The 22,754-nt window shown below is 47.2% G+C and overlaps 2 protein-coding genes and 1 pseudogene across 2 annotated transcripts; 1 reads left to right on the top strand and 2 right to left on the bottom strand.

Moving 5' to 3' along the window:
- Positions 1 to 4,900: 4,900 nt before the first annotated feature.
- LOC128830268 (olfactory receptor 52B2-like) lies at positions 4,901 to 5,851 on the top strand. The gene has a single exon (XM_054016061.1). It carries the CDS (start codon positions 4,901 to 4,903, stop codon positions 5,849 to 5,851), a length of 951 nt encoding a protein of 316 aa, XP_053872036.1.
- A 1,029-nt stretch (positions 5,852 to 6,880) lies between these two features.
- Positions 6,881 to 8,105, bottom strand: LOC128846360 (olfactomedin-4-like; annotated as a pseudogene).
- A 4,677-nt stretch (positions 8,106 to 12,782) lies between these two features.
- Positions 12,783 to 13,565, bottom strand: LOC128846298 (olfactory receptor 52B2-like). The gene has a single exon (XM_054045327.1). The coding sequence runs from the start codon at positions 13,563 to 13,565 to the stop codon at positions 12,783 to 12,785; it is 783 nt and encodes a 260-aa protein (XP_053901302.1).
- Positions 13,566 to 22,754: the final 9,189 nt, after the last annotated feature.

Here is a 22,754-nt window from a genome sequence, read left to right as displayed (position 1 = left end):
TTCCAAGTTGTCCTTTATTTGAAATCTAAAGGGTCTGTATATGGGCATGAGGGAGATTACCAGAGCCAGGGACTAGCTGTTCTGGTGCAGGAACATCAGTGCTAGGGAAGCTGTGTGCTGCCCCTGGTGTTGGCCCCATCAGACCTACTTACTTTTTGCAGACTGTGGGCAGCACCCGCCAATGCGAAGTGCCAGGCTTTGCGCACAGCGATGCCTGGCTGCTGGCAGGCTCCTAATGTGCCCCGCTGACTGGGTGGGTTGCAGTGGCCATGTTAGTGGCAGAGGCCGGACCAGCCCCAGTGCATTGCCCCCGGATGCACTGACAGAGACATGTCCCAAAACACACTAGCCAACATGCATCTCCTGCAGGGAGGGACTGGCCTGCACAGCCACCTAGGAGAGCAGCTGCTGTGTCCCAGTTGCTGGCAGGGGTGTGGGTGGGTGGGTCTACACAGCATTTAAAGCTGGCTGCCCCCTGTGGCTGACTGGGGCTCGCTGTGGGGCTCTGTCTGGGCTAGCTGAACCCCAAGCTCCGAGACCCCTGGGGGGAAGGGGACTCACAGAGGCCAAATGTCTACACAGCCCCAGTCCGCTGAGCAACTGCAGGAAGGGGTGTGGGCCTGGCAGAGCTAATCCCCAGACATGGCCAGAAGGAGGTGCCCCTAGGGAAAAGCAGAGCACCCTGTGACACGCTCTCAGAGAGGAAGAATGGGCTTGTGATTACGGCTCTGGGGTGGGACTTGGGAGCCCTAGATTCAATTCCTGGTTCTGCCACTGACTTCCTGTGTGGCCTTGGGTGAGTTACTTAGTGTCCCTGGAGCTCCGCTCCCCACCTACAAACTGGGGGCAATGTGACTTCTTTGCTCCCACCCTTTGTTTAGGTTGAGAGCTCTCTGGGGCAGGAGATGCTCTCGCCGTATGTGTCCAGCCCAGTGCAGCAGCGCCCTGATCCCCGTTAGGGCTTGTACGTGCTCCCCTGTCCCCGTGTGAAATAACAGCCAGAGCCTGGGCGTTTGGGCTGGCGATGGGGAAAGCCGTCAGGAATATCGTTCAGACAAACACTGGGAAATCCCCTGTTTAAAGATCGCACCTGCATGAGGCTGATGTAGAAACTGGTGAGTCCCTGGGGCTCCCTGGTGGCTCAGAGCCCCGCTGGGATTCCCAGGGAGGCAGTATAAATATCCCTGGGTCTCAGCCCGGGTCAGTGCGGTTCACACTGCCTGGAGCTCTGCACCCGGATCACAGGCAGAGATTCCTCAGCCCCGGCTAGAGCAGGAGCGTGGTGAGTCATTTGGGATCGGGGCAGGCCTCCATTACTGGCGCATCCCTCTCTTTAGAAAGTCGCCCGTTGCGTATCATCAGTGGGAACATTAGCAGGCCAAGGACCCAGGCCAAGGGCACCTTCAGGATCCACTGGTTTCAATGGGAGCTGAGGGCACATAGGATCTTGCAGGATCGAGTGCACAGTCAAAGAAAAGACAGTGAGAATATAGACTCGAATGCAGAGTGTGTTTCATGGCTGCAAGGAGCTGCAGTATTCTCATCGGGTATTGCTGCTAGCGTGCAGCAGGCCCAGGAACGGAAAATATGCATTCCCAGTTCTTGTCCCATCACCTGGCCTCTCCCTGGCCCGGATCCTGCAAAGACATTCCACAGGAGGGGTCCCTGTAAGATCAACACCTATGTTCATTTTTCCAGTGTGCAGGAGGAGATAATTCCTGTTGCACGTCTCCCCGTGGGGCTGATGCTGCTAAGATCTGCTAAGCGCTGTTATTACAGATCATTCCTGTCCCATTCAGAGAGGGGAGGGGTGTCTTGATTTCCCTTCCCATCCCAATAGCTCAGACAGGAGCAGGCCAGAATCATTAGCATTTCGTTATCCGAAGCTTCCAAATGATTCAGCTATAAAATAATAATGAACTTCAGGGCTTTAGATCCTGAGGTGACAGTGCCTTGAAACACCAAAGATGGTGGGTGGAGGGACAGAAAGACAGGGAGATAGAAACTATTGTTTTATTTTCTATTTTCAGGGAATGTGCAATTCTAACAGAGCAGCTGAATTCTCCACTCTGCAAATCACGCGTGCAAGGCTGAAGTGTGCTTTGTCTTCCCCGTGGATCATATGGAAAAACTGTGTGTAACTACTGCAATGGGATATTACATGGGGCTGCCTTCGTGCAACCTCCCAGTTCCCCTGGGTCACAAGCGGACCCTTGACATTCTCCCAAGGTTGGCTGCAACAACTCCAGTTTTTACCCATGTCTGTAAGTCGCAGATAACCAAGGGCCAGCTCATCCGCCGGTGTCACCTGACGTAGCTCCATTGCCTTTGATAGGGCCGTGCGGATTCCACCAGCTGGGGATCTGACCCCGTGTGACAGCTGGACACATTTCTGAAGGAGCCCTTTGTCATTTCAGCAGTGTGATGGAATAGGGTGAGAGGCAGGGCATCGGCAGCCAGGAGAAAATGCCCCAAAGAGACGCAACTTCCAGGCTTACAGACAGGGAGAGGCCAGTCGCCCAGGCAGGGTTTATAATGTCATGTCTCTGCCTGGGCCACATGGCCATTTCCTGATCCGGCCGACATTCTAAAGGGCCCAGGGAAGGGTGTGGGGTGGCATTGGTACCCGAGTCTCCTGCTCCCCTGTTACCCTGGAGAGTCTTCTGGGCATCTCCGAGCTGGGGTTAGACTGTGACTCCAGAACACTTTCACTGACAAACAATCCGTTCTTTGGTGCTTTTAATTAGTCCGGCCCAAAATAGCAAAGTGGAGCTACTACAAAGGTAGGAACAGAGGCAATGCCAGACTGGGTCAGACCAGGGTCTGTCTCGTACAGCGTCCCCCTCCAACAGTGAGCTGCACCAGGTGCTGCAGGGAAGGGGCAAGAAACTCCAGAACTGGCAGATGAGGGGTAACAGGACACTTCTTCAGGGATCATCCTGACCGGTAATAGTTGGCAACTGATTTAAATGTGAAGTGTGAGGTTTAATCTCTTTCAATACTCGGTTATTTCCTAGACCTATTGAGTGATTGATTAAAGATGAGGATTAGAACTTTCCTGCAGACTCCCTATACCAGGCAATGGCAAATTCGTTCTGTGGAGAGGGTTAAATTTCGTTGTTAACTCTGGTCCGTTGGCTGGGGTGTAGAGATAGACCAATGCATCTGCCATTGATATCAAAGGGAGCGCTGCATGGAGATCACGGGTAGAGGGATCTGAAAAGGACTTGGGGGTCATGGTGGATAATCAGCTGAACATGAGCTCCCAGTGCGGTGCTGGGGTCAAAAGGGGCTAATGTGATTCTTGGACGTATGAACAGGGGACTCTCAAGTACGAGTAGGGAGATTATGACAGGTTTCAGAGTAGCAGCCGTGTTAGTCTGTATCCGCAAAAAGAAGAACAGGAGTACTTGTGGCACCTTAGAGACTAACAAATTTATTAGAGCATAAGCTTTCGTGGATTACAGCCCACTTCTTCGGATGCATATAGAATGGAACATATATTGAGGAGATATATATACACACATACAGAGAGCATGAACAGGTGGGAGTTGTTTTTCTCTTAATTAATTGGCCTCTCAGAGTTGGTAAGACAACTCCCACCTGTTCATGCTCTCTGTATGTGTGTATATATATCTCCTCAATATATGTTCCATTTTATATGCATCCGAAGAAGTGGGCTGTAGTCCACGAAAGCTTATGCTCTAATAAATTTGTTAGTCTCTAAGGTGCCACAAGTACTCCTGTTCTTCTTTTTAGGGAGATTATATGACCTTTGTATTTGGCACTGGGGTGACCCCTGCTGGAATCCTGTGCCCAGTTCTGGTGTCCTCATTTCAAGAAGGATGTTGATAAACTGGAGAGGGGTCAGAGAAGAGCCACAGGAATGATTGAATGATTGGAAGAGTTGCCTTGTAGTGACAGACTCAAGGAGCTCAGTCTGCTTAGTTTACTGAAGAGAAGGTGAAGGGGTGACACGATCACAGTTTATGAGTACTGAGATGGGGACCAGAAATGTGAGAACAGGGGGATCTTCAGTCCACAAATGTCTAACACGATTCAGTGGCTGGAAGTTGAAGCTAAACAAATTCAGACTAGAAATAAGGCACAAATTCTCAGCAGTGAGGGTGATTAGCTCTTGGAACAAGTGACCGCAAGTTGCAGTGGATTCTCCATCCCTGACAATCTTGAAATCGAGAGTGGAGGCGTTTAGAAAGATCTGCTCTTCGTCAAACAGGAATTGATTCAGGGCAGTTCATTGGGCTGTGTTATACAGGAGATCAGATGTGATGATCACGGTGGTCCCCGGTGGCTGTAGAATCTATGAATCCATTAGGAATCCCTTCTGCAGTGACTGACCTTTGAGTTGCCGTTGTGTTGAGTTGTTCAGTAGTTGACTGTTGCATTCAGCATCAATCAACGGGAAAATATAAAGTAGGAACCGAGCTGGGTGAATAATTCCTGACAAAGCTGAACTTCACCTTCTTGGTTTCTGTTTGTGCATCGTCCTAGAGCTGACTGAGATTTTCATTGATGCATAAGTTATCTGAAATTATCCGCCCAATAACGCTTGTGCTGTGGCTTCTTTACAGGGTGTTTGCAGGTGTTCCGTTTCTGTTCTTTACAGGTCTGAATGTAGCTCTTATGCTCAGGTTTGTATTGCATTCAAAGAAAGCACATTTCAAGTTCACGTTATGTGAATCTTGGCACTATTTCCTGAAAAGAACCTGTTTCTGGTGGCTGAGACGGCCCTGGACCTTGTGCAAGCTCTCGGCAGGGGGTGAATTTTGCTCTAGAATGTTAGTGAGAAGTGAGCGTGAAAGGGGCACTACCCCGCAAGTACTGACCTTGTCTTTCTTTCTAGCTTTGCCTAGCGTCCAAGCAGAGCCCACACCTCCTCATGTCTGCTGTCAACAGCACAAAATTCAGTCATCTCACATTCATCCTCCTCGGCATCCCGGGCCTGGAGGACTGGCACACTTGGATCGCCATCCCCTTCTGTTTGACGTACACTGTTGCTCTTTTAGGGAATTGTGTTCTAATATTCCTTATTGCAACAGAGCATAGCCTCCAGGAGCCCATGTACCTTTTCCTCTCCATGTTGGCAGTCAGCGATTTAATATTATCTACTTCTACAGTGCCGAAAATGCTGGCCATCTTCTGGTTTAGGGCCAGGGAAATTGATTTCGAGTCCTGCTTCACCCAGATGTTCTTTGTTAACTTTGGGTTTGTTGCCGAGTCAGCCGTCCTGCTGGCCATGGCGTTTGATCGGTACGTAGCCATCTGCGACCCCCTGAGATACACGACTATCCTCACCAATGAGAAGATTGGGAAAATCGCCATGACCATAGTCATCAGAAGCTTTTGTATAATTGTCCCCGTTTTCTTTCTGCTCCAACAACTGCCCTTCTGTGGAAGCAACGTCCTACCACACTCATACTGCGAGCACATAGGGGTGGCCAGACTGGCCTGTGCAGACATAACCGTTAATATCTGGTATAGCTTTGCAGTGCTGATTGTAACCGTTATACTAGACATTGTATTTATTGGGGTGTCTTACGTGCTGATCCTCAAGGCTGTCTTCAGGCTCCCCACCAAAGATGCCTGGCTCAAGGCTTTTAGCACCTGTGGCTCCCACGTCTGTATCATCATCTTGTTTTATACCCCAGCATTTTTCAGTCTCCTAACCCACCGCTTTGGCCATCACGTCCCCCGTCACATTCACATCCTGCTGGCCGATCTCTATGTGCTCATCCTCCCCATGCTAAACCCCATTGTTTACGGGATGAAAACCAAGCAGATTCGGAAACAAGTGGGCTGCATGTTCTCGCAGAAGTGGAAATGGTGCTGAGTGCCCCCGCTGGGCTGCTAGCTGAGCAAGGAAACTTACTACTTTGTCTTCTTCCGCACTGCAAGGAGAGGGTCCCTTGGCACCTGGAAATGGAAGTTAACACTTTAACTCCCTGTAGCAAAATAGACATTATCAGCTCCCGGGGTGTTTCATTGCACACCCAGGTCCATGGCACTATGTGGGCTCGAGATCTATTCATTGGTAGCCTTCTGATCAGTTTTAATGACACTCCCGGAACAGGGAGGGTTTCACTAGTCTGAGGGGAAGCCAAATGGAAGGTTAGTTCTTGTGCTGCCCACTTTATGCCAGACGGAGAGGCACAAGGAAGCTGACAAGTGAGTTACGCTCACCTTGACGGGCACCGAAAATGTCTGCGGTTCCATGGAGTGCTGCTGCCACTTCACATATGATGGAGGTGAAAAAGCCTCCAGTTAAGGGATGATTTTGGCCAGTTAGACAAAGAACCACTTTTGCCTTCAGTACAGTAGATATCTATGGACATGGGAACTGCCGGGCTGGACCAGAGCCGTGGTCCATCTCGTCAGTATCCTGTCTCTAGTAGCCGGTCGTGGCTGCTTCAGAGGAATCCCCGCAGGGCTATGCACAGTTATCCTCTGCATGGGAAAGTTTCTTCCTAAACCTCATCACTTAGTGGTTGACTTATGCCCTCATTACTGTACATTTGGTATTCTCATCTATATTAATGTACAAGTCTCTTTTGAATCCTGCTTGGCTCTTGGCCTTAATGGTATCTTGTGTCAATGATTTCCAAAGGCTAATTGTGTTGTGTAAAAACAACAAACCCTCCCTCCACCATTTTGAATTTGCTGACTTTTGGGTTTCATTGAATTTGTTTCCACAACCACGACTCAAAAATGTGAAATAGTTTTTCCTAATATCCAACCTAGACCTCCCCCACTGCAACTTAATACCATTGCTCCTTGTTCTGTCAAAACATAACTGCATATTTCCACGCAATGATGATGCATTTTTTATTTTTGCATTGGCATTCAAAGGCAGCCATTTCTGCTAATGAACATCCATGTGGGAATCACTCTGAATCACTCTGCATGACTGATTTGCACAGAAACCAAAGAAAGCTGTCACTGGGAGGTGGGCTGGAAGCTCAGGTTGTAAGTTGCCATCATTGTCCACCTGCAGCTTATGGTCCAAGGGCTGGTAGTTGATACTTTGCACTGTGTTTAACATTTTATCCAGCATGATGCTAATTCTGCCCTCTTTAACAGTGTTGATATTGTACATATAAAATATCTCTTCCTGCCTAATGTGGACAGATCTAGTGGCATAAAGGACCCCACATATAAAGAGAGCATTGGAAACAGAAGGCTTGTGTGGCCTGCTATACCACGTAATTTTCACTTGCAGGGAGTCTTCACTGAGTTTGCTAATCACAGTGTAACCTGTATTTGCCTCTCTTGAATAAATTACCCACAACCACTTTCATCCACAGCAAAGTCAATGTCCTGCCATGATGCACCAGTGTAGGAGACGCGGTTGTTGTACATGGCATCTGGGATGTATTTTAGACTGAGCTCATTGGTTTGTATTTAAATTGAGCTTATACATATTGCCAGTATTGTAGAGTTACAGTACATGAAATTCCTATACATGGTATTATCACCACCTTGTCCACACTGAATTCTGTTCTCATGATCATTTCTGTACAGCAGCAAATCATCATATCTGTGTTCAAAGGTGTCACCCAGGAAAGTTCCTTCTCTGGGTTAGCAGGACAGTGGGATAGGAATAGGCAAGGACCCCTCCAGTTCAGCTGTGTCAAGACGGGTTTGCTGATGCCCATGAGCCCACCATGGTCACAGGTCCCTGGTATCAAAAGGAAAATACATGGTTATAAAATTGGGATACAAAGGAGGTTCAGGACTCCATGGATCCTTCCATCCTCTGCCTCTATGGATGGGGTGATTAGGGTCACAGGGAGACACTGGCAGCCAGGGAGCAGGAGTGGGCAGGTTTCTTCCCCACCCCACCTCCAGCTAAAGGGACTGAACTCTGGGGAGTGGGCATTGGTGGTTGCTGGAAATCCGCAAGTCATTCCCCTTCCGTTTACCTCCCATTCAAGGAATAGAGGCCATGCTGACCGGGGGTGATGTGTTTGGTGGCATTCTCCTCCTGCCATGCCTTCAGCCGCTCCTGCAGGGCCACGGTCTCCCAGTAGAAGATCAGGACCTTCTTTTTGTCCGGGCGTCTCCAGCTGATCAACCACAAAGCTCATGTTCGTACTCCCAAATTTATAAGCAATTATTTTCCTTTTCATTGCAGGGACCTGTAACCATGAACTCAGTGAAGGGTGAGCACCAGTACTGTCTAGTGTCCTAACTCAGCGGACACTAGACTAACACAGGCCACCTGTCCTGCTCTGTGGGGAATGCCACCCCAGGAGTGGGCGGGGGCACCCAGCAGGGAGCTCAGAGCTACCAGGGAACATAAGAACAGCCCTATTGGGTCAGAGCAATGGTCCATCTACCCTAGTATTCTGTCTCTGACACTGGCCAATACCAGGTGCTTCAGAGGGAATGAACAGAACAGGGCAATTTATCGAGTCATCCATCCCGTCGTCAAGTCCGAGTTTCTGGCAATCAGAGGTTTAGGGACACCGAGAGCATGGCGTTGTATCCCTGACCATCTTGTCCTCCAAGGCTTATTTAATTCTTTTTTTTAACACTGTTATAATTGTGGCCTTCACAACATCCCCTGGCAAAGAGTTCCACAGGTTGACTGTGCACTGTGTGAAGAAATACTTCCTTTTGTTTCTTTTAAACTTGCTGCCAATTCATTTCATTGGGTGATCCCTGTGTGACATTATTGACATAAACTGTGACCCTATAGATCATTGTTGCAACCACTGTTGTATATTTGCAGCAAATATTGTACAAAGGTTGTTGTGTGAAGTGTCTATGAAAAGGTTATGATTTGCTGCTTATAATTATACTATCTGTATGTGTGTATCATTTTGTAGTTGAAGTTATGAATATTGGCTCTGTATTTGTATCTCAATGTATTTTGATTCTAAGTAGCCTCAGTGAAGTATTTGGTCAGCTCCTTGAGGAAGGACTATTCTGGGTAAGTGCCCAGTCAAGGAACACTTAACTGAGAATGAACTTTGGGAGATGCCAATCTACATCTACGCTTTCCTGGGAACGTTCAAACTAACATGTAAACAATGGCATCGGCCTGAAAACTGAGTCATGCATGGACATGTGACTTGTCCATGTGACTCCAAACGCCATCTTGCTGCTGTGTTTTTCCACAGTAAGAACAAAGAGGTCCTTCCACAGGGCAGAGAATATAAAAGGCCCTGGAAACCCCTCCATTTTGTCTTCAATCCTGCTTCTTACTTCTGGAGGAACCTTGCTGCAAACTGAAGCTCTGAACAAAGGACTGAATGACCCATCCCAGCTGTGGACGTGCTCCAGAGATTTGATTTGAACCTGCAGTTTATTTCATCACTGCTACAAGCCTAAACCAAGAACTTTGCCATTACTGTATGGAATTGATTCCATTTAACCAATTCTAGCTCTCATCTATATTACTTTCTTTTTATAAATAAGCCTTTAGATTTTAGATTCTAGAGGATTGGCAACAGCGTGATTTGTGGGTAAGATCTGACTTGTATATTGACCTGGAACTGGGGCTTGGTCCTTTGGGATAGAGAGAACTCTTTTTCTTTTAATGGGGTGTTGGTTTTCATAACCATTTATGCCATAACGTGTGGCACTGTTGGTGATACTGGGAAATTGGAATGTCTAAGGAAATTGCCTGTATGACTTATGGTTAGCCGGTGACGTAAGAATGAAGTCCTCTCTGTTTGGCTGGTTTGATGTGCCTTAATAATAAAGGAACCCCAGCCAGCCTTGGGCTGTAACTGCCCTGCTCTAAGCAATTTGTCCTGAATTGATACTCTCAGTTGGGTCCCACCACAGGCAGCATCGTTACCCCTGTGCTTGTATTATGGGAAGGAGTAAATAACACTTCCTTATTCTTTTTCTCCACACCATTTATGCTTTTATAGCTCTCTATCATATCCCCCCTTACCCATATCTTGCCAGTATTTATTCTCCTTTCTATTTTTCTCATTAGGATTTGCTTTCCAATTGTTAAAAGATGCCTTTTTGCTTTGAACCAAGTTTTCTGAGCAGAACCACACTTCAAACCATTTTATAGGAGGGAAGGGCCTCGCACTATTTAAGTCACATTTCCAATGGTATTTTGATTTGCATGTGTGTTGCCTATAGTTTCTTTCCTTCCCCATATGAGAATTGTTTAAACAAAAATATAGAATTTAGGCTGGAATAGGTGCCGAGAAGGGCTGCTAGGGTGGTCAGGGCAATGGAGGGCCTGGCTTTGGAGGGGAGGCTAAAGGAGCTTGGCTTGGTTAGCCCTGCGAAAGTCAGGCTGGGCGGGGATCGGACTGCTCTATAAATACATCTTGAGGTAAACACCCAGGAGGAAGAAGAGCTATTGATGCTAAAGGACAGTGTTGGCACAAGAACAAATGGGGATAAACTGACCAGGAGTTAACTGAGGCTGGGAATGAGAAGATGGCTTCTAGTCACTGGAGGAGGGAGGTTCTGGATGGAGCTTCATAAATGTATCCACAGGATGATATGACAGGGCTGCCTGTGATAGCAAGAGATTGGACTCGACCCATGACATCCATTCCAGTGTTATGACCCTTTGTATTAATTATTAGCAATGTTTATTATTTACATTCTTATTTATTCTTTACAAGGAGACAGTGTTAAAGGCACAACAGTAAACCATTCCAATGCAGAGGAAATATAGAAAGAAAAGCAAGGGGTCAATATGGCTCAATCAGGAGCTCTTCAATGACCTGACAATCAAAAAGCTTTCCTACAAAAAGTGGGAACATGGACAAATTGAGAACGAGGAGTACAAAAGAATGGCACAACTATGTCCAGACAAAATTATAGAATCATAGAATATTAGGGTTGGAAGAGACCTCGGGAAGTCATCTAGTCCAATCCCCTGCTCAAAGCAGGACCAATTCAGAAAGGCTAAGGCACAAAATGACTTACCTGTGGCAAGGAACAAAAAAGGCAATAAGAAGAGGTTCTTCAAAAACATCAGTAGCAAGAAAGAGACGAAGGGACGGGTAGGTCCTCTACTTAGCGTGGAAGGAGAGCTCAAAACTAATGACAACAAGAAAGCTTTGGTGCTTAACGCCTATTTTGCTTCAGTCTTTCTTTAAAACGTTTATGATGAGCAGGTACTCAACACAATTAATATTAACAACTAGGAGGAAGTTATGCAAGCAAAATAGGGAAAGAACAAGTTAAAGACTATTTAGATGCTTTAGATGTACTCAAGTCAACAGGGTCTGATGAAATTCATCTTAAGCAACTAGCAGAAGCAATTTGGGGGCCATTAGCAATTATCTTTGACAATTCCTGGAGGACAGGACAGGTCCTAGAAGACTGGAGAAGGGCAAACATAGCACCTATCATTAAAAAGTGGAATAAGGAGGCCCCAGGGAATTATACACCAATCTTCCTGACTTCAGGACCTGGAAAGATACTGGACTGAATTATTAAACAATCGATTTGTAAGCCCCTGAAGGATAACAGGGTTAGAAAGGATAGTCAGCATGGACTTATCAAAAACAAAACAAGCCAAAACAACTTAATTTCCTACTTTAATAGGGCTACTGACCTAGTGAAAACGGGGGGAATCAAGAGATAGGATATAATTTTGGTAAGGCTTTGACACGGTCCCTCACAACATTCTCTTAAGCAACCTAGGAAAATGCGGTCCAGATGAAATTACGATAAGGTGACTGCACAACTGGTTGAAAGATCTTACTCAAAGAGTAATTATCAATGGCCTAGGGTCCCCTAGGGGTCAGTCCTGATTCCAGTATTTCCATTAATTACTTGGATAATGAAGTGAAGAGTAGGCTTACAAAATTTGCAGATTACACCATCTGGGAGGAGTTCCAAGCACTTTGGAAGCTAGGTTTAAAATTCAAAATGACCTTGACAAATTGGAGAATTGGTGTGAATTCAACAAAATGAAATTAAATAAAGACAAGTGCAAAGTACTACACTTGAGAAGGACATATCAAATCCATAACCACAGACTGGGGAATAACTGTATAGATGGTCATAGGGCTGAAAAGGATCTGGGGGTTATAGTGGATCACAAACTGAATAGGAGTCAGCAATGTGATGCATGTAGTACGTAGGACACAGGAGGTAACTGTCCTGCTTTACTCAGCACTGGTGAGGCCCCAGCTGGAGTACGGCATCCAGTTCTGGGCACCACAATTCAGGAAGGATGTGCACAAATCGGAGAGTCCAGAGGAGAGCAACAAAAATGATCACAGGTTTAGAAAAGCTGATCTCTGAGGAAAGGTTAAAAAACTGGGCATTTTTAGTCTTGGGAAAAGAAGACAGAGGGGAGAGACCTGAGAACAGTCTTCAAATATGTTACAGGCTGTGATAAAGAGGATGGGAAGAAATTGTTCTACAGGTCCACTGAAGGTAGGAGAAGAAGTAATGGTCTTAATCTGCAGCAAGGGAGAGTTGGATTACATATTAGGAAAAACTTTCTAACTTTAGGGACAATTAAGCTCTGGAATAGGCTTCCAAGAGAGGTTGTGGAGTCCCCATCATTGGAAGTTTTTAAACACAAGTTGGACAAACCCCTGTCAAGGATGGTCTAGGTGTACCTGGACCTGCCACCGTGCAAGGAGCAGGATTGATGACTTCTCAAGCTCCCCTCCAGCTCTGTATGTCTCTGATTCTAAGGTTCTATGATTAATCATTGTGCCTGGTGCTGCACAAACACCTTATAAATGACAATCTGATTCTCCTTCTGGGGAAGCTTGTTGGTGAGTTTAGTTGCTCAGTTACTGGGCTGGCATTAGCCCTCAGAAGCATTTGCCCGTCTTGCTGAGCTCGTGAATCACTCGTTCCCAAATCTGTCTGGTTCTCATCCCATACACGATGGGATTTAACATGGGAGGAACGATTACAAAGCCATTGGCCAGCAGGACGTGAATATAGTGAGGGATGTTAGCTCCAGCAAAGCGATATGCGAAGATTGAGAAAAAGGCAGGAATGTAAAACATCAATATGACACAGATGTGGGAGCTGCAGGTGCCCAGAGCCTTGAGCCGGGCATCTTTGGACGGGAGCCGGAAGACGGCCTGGAGGATCAGAATGTAGGTAAGGGAGCCCACCAGGCAAACCCCTCTGATGACAGCTGCCGCCGCGATTTTCCCTATCTTTGAGTGCGTTAGTATGGTGGTGTATCTCAGGGGGTCGCAGCTGGCGACGTATCGATCGAACGCCATGGCCAGCAGGATGGCCAACTCTGCAACGAAAATAAAATGGATAATGAACATCTGGGTAAAGCAGGCACTGAAAGCGATTTCCCGGGCGTTGAACCAGAATATGCTGAGCGTTTTGGGCATTGTGGAGGTAGAGAGCAGAACATCAGCTACTGCCAGCATGGCCAGGAACAGGTCCATGGGCTCGTGCAGGCTCTGCTCTTCGATGATAATGAAGAGCAGGAGGCCATTCCCCAGCAGGGCGGTCGTGTAAATGGAGCAGAAGGGGATGGAGATCCAGCTGTGAGAGGCCTCCATGCCTGGGATGCCGACCAAGGCGCAGCTTACGAGAGTGAATCTGGTGTGATTGAGAGTGGCCATGATGGGGCGAGGCGCCGTTCCAGTTCACACGTGTTTCCTGTAGACAAAACAAGTGGCAATGACTGCCGGTTAACTGCGAGTCAGATCAGGTGAATTTCACCTCTGGGCACCGATGGCCCTACGCAGGCTTCGTCTATATAAAAAACAAAAACAAAAAAACTAAAAACCCTGAGGCAGGAAGTCTCAGCACCGAGGTCTACAGACACAGGGACATAATATGGCACTAAAAGTAGTCGTGTAAAGATTCCAGCTCAGATTGGAGCTCAGGCTCTGAAACCTGGAGAGGGGAGTTTTAGAACAAAGTGTAGACATACCCTGAAAAACTTAGGGACCACGTAATTCCTATTCAATCAGAGATTGCAAGGCCAGAAGGGACCATTGGGATCATCTCGTCTGACCTCCTGCACAGCACAGGCCAGAGAACGTCCTCAAAATAATTAATCCACTATGGCCCTTGGTAACTTGTTTCAATCGTTAATCATGCTCATTGTTAAAAATGTGAGGCCTTATTACCCATCTAGCCATCGGATAGTGTTATACCTTTATCTGGTAGACTGAAGAGCAATTTTCGTTCCCCATGAAGGTACTTATCACCTTTGATCAAGTTACCCCTGTGGCATTACGTCCCATATTCTTCATAGAGATATTGTTATGATCTGAATATGGCATAACTAAGATGTGTCTTATGCAAGATGGGTCATGTGAGATATCATTGGAAAAGTTATGATTTACTGAATATGATTATCCTATTTGTATACATGTATCATTTCTGTATCTGAAATTAGGAATATTGACTATTTAACAATTACAACTGTGTTTATACCTGGGGAACGCCCTGCAGACAATATGCAATCAGCCTGGATGGGCCATTAGGAAAGACAATGGGTCTTTAAAGATGCTGATCTCCCGTCTTCCTGGAGGTCCTTCCTGTCGACGTCACAAATAAACCTTGTTTCATCATTGCTTTGGCACTGCAGGGTCATGTGATCATGTCACCTGGTACTGGATACCATCTTGGACTGCTGGTACTTTTCCACTGAAGGGGGGTGGGGATCAAACTGGGAAACAAAGAATTCCCGCAATATGTAAATCCTATTTAAGCCCGGGGAGTGAGTTAATCAAGGTCGCTGGCTGTTCACTGAATCCCCGCCCAGAATGACTGCTGAAAACACCTAAGACTGATCTGGGGAAGAAGGACTGGGACCCAGGTTGAGAAAGGGGTCTGGCGTGTGAAAAACTGGAACTTTAAGCTGGAAGCAAGAGCGGTTTGTCTTCAAGAAACTCTGCAACCTGTCTAAAACAACACTTAGGGTGAGAAATTACTACTTGTAACCCGTTTCTTTAGTACATTAGGCTTAGTTTGCATGATTGTTTATTTTGCTAAGTAATCTGCTTTGATCGGTTTGCTATCACTCATAACCACTTTAAATCTACCCCTTGTACTTAATAAACTTGTTTTATTTATTCTAAACCCAGTTTGTGTTATACATAACAGTGGCAGGGGGGAGCTGTGCATCTCTTCCTCCACGTTGAGGGAGGGAGGGAATTTCATGAATTTACGCTGTACGGGTTTCTGTGCAGTGCAAGACAATACAATTTGGGGGTTGCACTGCAACGGAGGGTGCACTTGAGTCCTGGGCAATGTCCTACCTGAGCTTTCCACACAGAGCTGATCTCAGAGTCTGTGCTTCTTTCTGCAGCTGGGTGTGTCCCTACCACTGTGTGTGCGCGAGCCCGGCACAGCAGGATGGTGTCAGGGAGTCCAGTCTGGGGGGAACAGGTGAACTCAGTGGGACCCCAGTACATCAGGTGACACCCTGGATGGGGGAAACCCATCACAACCCCTTAACCTTCTCTTTGTTAGGCTAAAACGATTGAGCGCCTTGAGTCTATTACTATAAGACAGGTTTTCTCATCTTTTAATCATTGTCATGGCTCTTCTCTGAAACCTTCCCAATTTACCAACATCCTCCTTGAACTACGGACACCAGAACTGGACACAATATTCCAGCAGTGCTCTCCTGAGACCCAAATACAAAGGTCATATAACCTCTCTCCCCCTACTCAAGATCCCCCTGTTTTTGCATCCAAGGCTCACAGTGGCCCTCTTGGCCACAGCATTACATTGGGAGCTCATGTTCAGCTGATTATCCACCATGTCCCTCAAATCTTTTTAAGACTCACCTCTTCCCAAGATAGGATCCCCCACCCTGTAAGTACGGCCGACATTCTTTGTTCCTAGATGTCTGCATTCACATGTGACCCAATTAAAACACATGTTATTTGCTTGTGCCCAGGGCTTTGTCAAGCCTGATCTTAAAAGCCTCTAAGGAAGGAGATTCCACCACCTCCCTAGGTAACCCATTCCAGTGCTTCACCACCCTCCTAGTGAAATAGTGTTTCCTAATATCCAACCTAACCCTCCCCCATTGAAACTTGAGACCGTTGCTCCTTGTTCTGTCATCTGGTACCACTAAGAACAGTCCAGATCCATCCTCTTTGGAACTCCCTTTCAGGTAGTTGAAAGCAGCTATGAAATCCCCCCCTCATTCTTCTCTTCTGGAGAGTAAACAATCCCAGTTCCCTCAGCCTCTCCTCATAAATCATGTGCTCCAGCCCCCTAATCATTTTTGTTGTCCTCCGCTGGACTCTTTCCAATTTTTCCACATCCTTCTTGTAGTGTGAGACCCAAAACTGGAAACAGTACTCCAGATGAGGCCTCACCAACACTGAATAGAGGGGAATGATCACGTCCCTCAATCTGCTGGCAATGCCCCTACTTACAGCCCAAAATGCCGTTAGCCTTCTTGGCAACAAGAGCACACTGTTGACTCATATCCACCTTCTCGTCCACTGTAACCCCTAGGTCCTTTTCTGCAGAACTGCTGCCTAGCCAGTCTGTCCCTAGTCTGTAGCAGTGCATGGGATTCTTCCGTCCGATTGAACTGGTACTTAGGCCTGCATGAGTAGGACATAAAGGGGGGCCTAGATCTTGTGCTGGGTCACTGCCTGTGGGGGCAGGGGGGGAATTTCCCCATACTGAGGTACATAGAGAGTGCCTTTTCAAGAGCCGTCATTTTAGTAGTGGTGCCATTGAAATACTGCATTCAGAGAAGGAATACTGCATTCCAATTCCAAATACTGCATTCCAATTCCCCCACCCCCATTCCCCCCTTTACTTCCTGATTGACTGCAGACTATATAGTATTGAGTTCTGCTTAGCTATACCTTAACCAATCATTTTACTGAAATGTAACTAACCAATCCTAACATATTGTAACATGATTATTTAACCAATTATATCCCACCACCTTAATTGGTTTACACCCAACAAAATTAATTAAACAGCCGACAGAAACAATCACAGAACCAGGCAGGTTTCGGAGTACTTGTGGCACCTTAGGCTAGGTCTACACTACCCGCCTGAATCGGCGGGTAGAAATCGACCTCTCGGGGATCGATTTATCGCGTCCCATCGGGGCGCGACAATCGATCCCCGAATCGGCGCTCTAACTCCACCAGCGGAGGTGGTAGTAAGCGCCGCCGACAAAAAGCCGCAGAAGTCGATTTTGCCGCCGTCCTCACAATGGGGTAAGTTGGCTGTGATATGTCGAATTCAGCTACGCTATTCACGTAGCTGAATTTGTGTATCTTAAATCGACTCCACCCTGTAGTGTAGATGTACCCTTAGAGACTTACACATTTATTAGAGCATAAGCTTTTGTGGACTACAGCCCACTTCTTCGGATGCATATCCGAAGCAGACAGAGATTATACCAGGGGTAGACAACCTATAGCACGCGTGCCAAAGGCGGCACACGAGCTGATTTTCAGTGGCACTCACACTGACCGGGTCCTGGCCACCGGTCCGGGGGGCTCTGCATTTTAATTTAATTTTAAATGAAGCTTCTTAAACATTTTAAAAACCTTATTTACTTCATATATAACAATAGTTTAGTTATATATTATAGACTTACAGAAAGAGGCCTTCTAAAAACATTAAAATGTATGACTGGCACGCGAAACCTTAAATTAGAGTCAATAAATGAAGACTCGGCACACCACTTCTGAAAGGCTGCCGCCCCCTGGATTATACAGACAAACAATAGGGAAGTGGAGATTACAGTGACAGAACAATACAGAAATGAGGATTTCACATCCCAGCTATTGATAAGTGAGTTCTTGCCAGGCAGGATGCTATCAAACTCAGTTTCCTCTTACATCTTCTAGCCTCTTCCCTTTCTCTGGAGCTGATATATCGATCACCTTCCGAACAGCCCCAGATCTCCTTATTTCAATGTGACGGGTTTGGGATGTGAGGATGTGACCATTCACTTCCCAGCTTACGGCTGCCCCGGGGCTTAGCCAAAGGCCTTAGCCTAAGAACAGGGCCTCAGACTGTCACAGTGAGAAAAGGCCCTTACACCAGCAGACAGTGATTTCGATTCTTTCTTTTATACCTCTAGAACTAGCTACGTGATAAGAATACACCTAAATTCATAAAGTCTAGGCCTTCGCAGGCAGGCCTGAATAGCTATATCCTAACAGAGACTATTGCAGGGGCTTGATTTTTCTTACCTTCAGCTAACACACTTGGTAGGGGATCCCGTAGTGCTGCAGCCACTGTCTGCAGAAACTGACCCCTCCCTATTCTATCATCCTGCTAACCAAGAGATACTCTAGTGTTCTTTGTTTTAAGTTTTTTCACCTGTATTGTGTTCCAAATTTGTCCCAAAGCAGGTGGAGAGGAAATATGTTACAACGTCACACACGGCGTGACCACCTGTCCTTTGTTGGGGGCCCAGTGTTCCACATTACACATCAAATCAATAAATATTGTCTTGTAAACACCAGTAATCATGCAAAGGATTGGACACTGTAATACAATCGGTTCTTTGTATATGAGTGTGGGTCACAAATCAAACATCGGGGGGTGCCCTTAAAAATAGACTTTCTCCAATAATTTCCAAGTTGTCCTTTATTTGAAATCTAAAGGGTCTGTATAAAGGCATGAGGGAGATTACCAGAGCCAGGGACTAGTTGTTCTGGTGCAGGAACATCAGAGCTAGGGAAGTTATGCGTTCCCTGTTGCCAGGCCCTTTTGTGCTGCCCATGGTGTTGGCACCATCTGTCATCGGTTTCACCCCCACTCTGGACTTTAGAGTACAGAAATGGGGACCTGCATGTGAACCTCTGAACTGAATTACCAACTTAGATCTGGTTTTGCTGCCACCACTCCCAAGTTTTAACTCCTTTCCCTGGGTAGCCTTGAGAGACTTCTTCACCAATTTCCTGGTGAACACCGATCCAAACCCTTGGATCTTAACACAAGGAGAATGTAACCATCCCCCCTCCTTTCCCCCACCAATTCCTGGTGAGCCCAGATCCAACCCCCTTGGATCTTAAAACAAGGAAAAATCAATCAAGTTCTTAAAAAGAAGGCTTTTAATTAAAGAAAAGAAAGGTAAAAGAAAACCCTCTGGGAGAGATTAGCATACCAGCTACTCTCACAGACAACAGATTCCAAACACAGAGGATGTCCCCCTGGGCAAAAACTTAGTTACACAAAACATACCCAATATGATTATTCCCTAATGTCCAAGACAAGTTAGAAAGAAAATAAACATAAACCTATTTATTTCCTTCACTAATACTCACTACTTGATAAGAGGCTGAATTCTGGAGCTTTCCTACTCTGGTCAAAACTTAAAACTGAAACTAAACAAAGGGAACTTCCCTCCTTCCTTTTGAACCACCTTGTCCCCCGCCCGCTTGGTTCCTCTGGTCAGGTGTCAGCTAGGCTAGGTGAACTTCTTAACCCTTTACAGGTAAAAGAGGCATTAACCCTTAACTATCTGTTTATGACACCATCAGACCCACTTACTTTTTGCAGACTCCGGGCGGCACCCTCCAATGCAAAGTGCCAGGCTTTGCGCACAGCGATGCCTGGCTGCTGGCAGGCTCCTAATGTGCCCCGCTGACTGGGTGGGTTGCAGTGGCCATGCCAGTGGCAGAGGCCGGACCAGCCCCAGTGCATTGCCCCCAGATGCACTGACAGAGACACGCCCCAAAACACACTAGCCAACATGCATCTCCTGCAGGGAGGGACTGGCCTGCACAGCCACCTAGGGGAGCAGCTGCTGTGTGCCACTTGCTGGCAGGGGTGTGGGTGAGGGTCTACACAGCATTTAAAGCTGGCTGCCCCCTGTGGCTGACTGGGGCTCGCTGTGGGGCTCTGTCTGGGCTAGCTGAACCCCAAGCTCCGAGACCCCTGGGGGGGAAGGGACTCACAGAGGCCAAATGTCTACACAGCCCCAGTCCGCTGAGCAACTGCAGGAAGGGGTGTGGGCCTGGCAGAGCTAATCCCCAGACATGGCCAGAAGGAGGCGCCCCTAGGGAAAAGCAGAGCACCCTGTGACACGCTCTCAGAGAGGAAGAATGGGCTTGTGATTACGGCTCTGGGGTGGGACTTGGGAGCCCTAGATTCAATTCCTGGTTCTGCCACTGACTCCCTGTGTGGCCTTGGGTGAGTCACTTAGCGTCCCTGGAGCTCCGTTCCCCACCTACCAACTGGGGGCAATGTGACTTCTTTGCTCCCACCCTTTGTTTAGGTTGAGAGTTCTCTGGGGCAGGAGCTGCTCTCGCCGTATGTGTCCAGCCCAGTGCAGCAGCGCCCTGATCCCCGTTAGGGCTTGTACGTGCTCCCCTGTCCCCGTGGGAAATAACAGCCAGAGCCTGGGCGTTTGGGCTGGCGATGGGGAAAGCCGTCAGGAATATCGTTCAGACAAACACTGGGAAATCCCCTGTTTAAAGATCGCACCTGCATGAGGCTGATGTAGAAACTGGTGAGTCCCTGGGGCTCCCTGGTGGCTCAGAGCCCCGCTGGGATTCCCAGGGAGGCAGTATAAATATCCCTGGGTCTCAGCCCGGGTCAGTGCGGTTCACACTGCCTGGAGCTCTGCACCCGGATCACAGGCAGAGATTCCTCAGCCCCGGCTAGAGCAGGAGCATGGTGAGTCGTTTGGGATCGGGGCAGGCCTCCATTACTGTGCATCCCTCTCTTTAGAAAATCGCCCGTTGCGTATCATCAGTGGGAACATTAGCAGGCCAAGGACCCAGGCCAAGGGCACCTTCAGCATCCACTGGTTTCAATGGGAGTGGAGGGCACATAGGATCTTGCAGGATCGAGTGCACAGTCAAAGAAAAGACAGTGATTATATAGACTCAAATGCAGAGTGTGTTTTATGCTTGCAAGGAGCTGCAGTATTCTCATCGGGTATTGCTGCTAGCGTGCAGCAGACACAGGAACAGAAAATATGCATTCCCAGTTCTTGTCTCATCACCTGGCCACTCCCTGGCCCGAATCCTGCAAAGACATTCCACAGGAGGGGTCCCTGTAAGATCAACACCTATGTTCATTTTTCCAGTGTGCAGGAGGAGATAATTAAAAGCACCAAAGAACAAACTTCAGCTACTACAAAGGTAGGAACAGAGGCATTGCCAGACTTCGTCAGACCAGGGTCTGTCTCGTCCAGCGTCCCCCTCCAACAGTGAACAGCACCAGGTGCTGCAGGGAAGGGGCAAGAAACTCCAGAACTGGCAGATGTGGGATAACAGGACACTTCTTCAGGGATCATCCTGACCGGTAATAGTTGGCAATTGATTTAAATGTGAAGCGTGAGGTTTAATCTCTTTCAATAATCGGTTATGTAGCACTAACTCTTAGAAATATTGACTGATTGATTAAAGATGAGGATTAGAACTTTCCTGCAGACTCCCTATACCAGGCGATGGCAAATTCGTTCTGTGGAGAGGGTTGAATTTCAATGTTAACTCTGGTCCATTGGCTGGGGTGTAGAGATAGACCAATGGATCTGCCATTGATATCAAAGGGAGCACTGCATGGAGCTCACGGGTAGAGGGATCTGAAAAGGACTTGGGGGTCATGGTGGATAATCAGCTGAACATCAGCTCCCAGTGCGGTGCTGGGGTCAAATGGGGCTAATGTGATTCTTGGACATATGAACAGGGGACTCTCAAGTACGAGTAGGGAGATTATATGACCTTTGTATTTGGCACTGGGGTGACCCCTGCTGGAATCCTGTGCCCAGTTCTGGTGTCCTCATTTCAAGAAGGATGTTGATAAACTGGAGAGGGGTCAGAGAAGAGCCATGGGAATGATTAAATGATTGGAAGAGCTGCCTTGTAGTGACAGACTCAAGGAGCTCAGTCTGCTTAGTTTAACGAAGAGAAGGCGAAGGGGTGACACGATCACAGTTTATGAGTACTGAGATGGGGACCAGAAATGTGAGAACAGGGGGATCTTCAGTCCACAAACGTCTAACACGATTCAATGGCTGGAAGTTGAAGCTAAACAAATTCAGACTAGAAATAAGGCACAAATTCTCAGCAGTGAGGGTGATTAGCTCTTGGAACAAGTGACCACAAGTTGCGGTGGATTCTCCATCCCTGACAATCTTGAAATCGAGAGTGGAGGCGTTTAGAAAGATCTGCTCTTTGTCAAACAGGAATTGATTCACGTCAGTTCATTGGGCTTGTGTTACACAGGAGATCAGATGTGATGATCACGGTGGTCCCCTGTGGCTGTAGAATCTATGAATCCATTAGGAATCCCTTCTGCAGTGACTAACCTTTGAGTTGCCGTTGTGTTGAGTTGTTCAGTAGTTGACTGTTGCATTCAGCATCAATCAATGGGAAAATATAAAGTAGGAACCGAGCTGGGTGAATAATTCCTGACAAAGCTGAACTTCACCTTCTTGGTTTCTGTTTGTGCATCGTCCTAGAGCTGACTGAGATTTGCATTCATGCATAAGTTATCTGAAATTATCCGCCCAATAATGCTTGTGCTGTGGCTTCTTTACAGGGTGTTTGCAGGTGTTCCGTTTCTGTTCTTTACAGGTCTGAATGTAGCTCTTATGCTCAGGTTTGTATTGCATTCAAAGAAAGCACATTTCAAGTTCACGTTATGTGAATCTTGGCACTATTTCCTGAAAAGAACCTGTTTCTGGTGGCCGAGAGGGACCTGGGCCTTGTGCAAGCTCTCGGCAGGGGGTGAATTTTGCTCTAGAATGTTAGTGAGAAGTGAGCGTGAAAGGGGCACTACCCCGCAAGTACTGACCTTGTCTTTCTTTCCAGCTTTGCCTAGCATCCAAGCAGAGCCCACACCTC

Source organism: Malaclemys terrapin, chromosome 1 (genome assembly GCF_027887155.1).
Source record: "Malaclemys terrapin pileata isolate rMalTer1 chromosome 1, rMalTer1.hap1, whole genome shotgun sequence".
Lineage (NCBI taxonomy): Eukaryota > Metazoa > Chordata > Testudines > Emydidae > Malaclemys > Malaclemys terrapin.
This window is presented reverse-complemented; position numbering and strand designations above follow the sequence as displayed.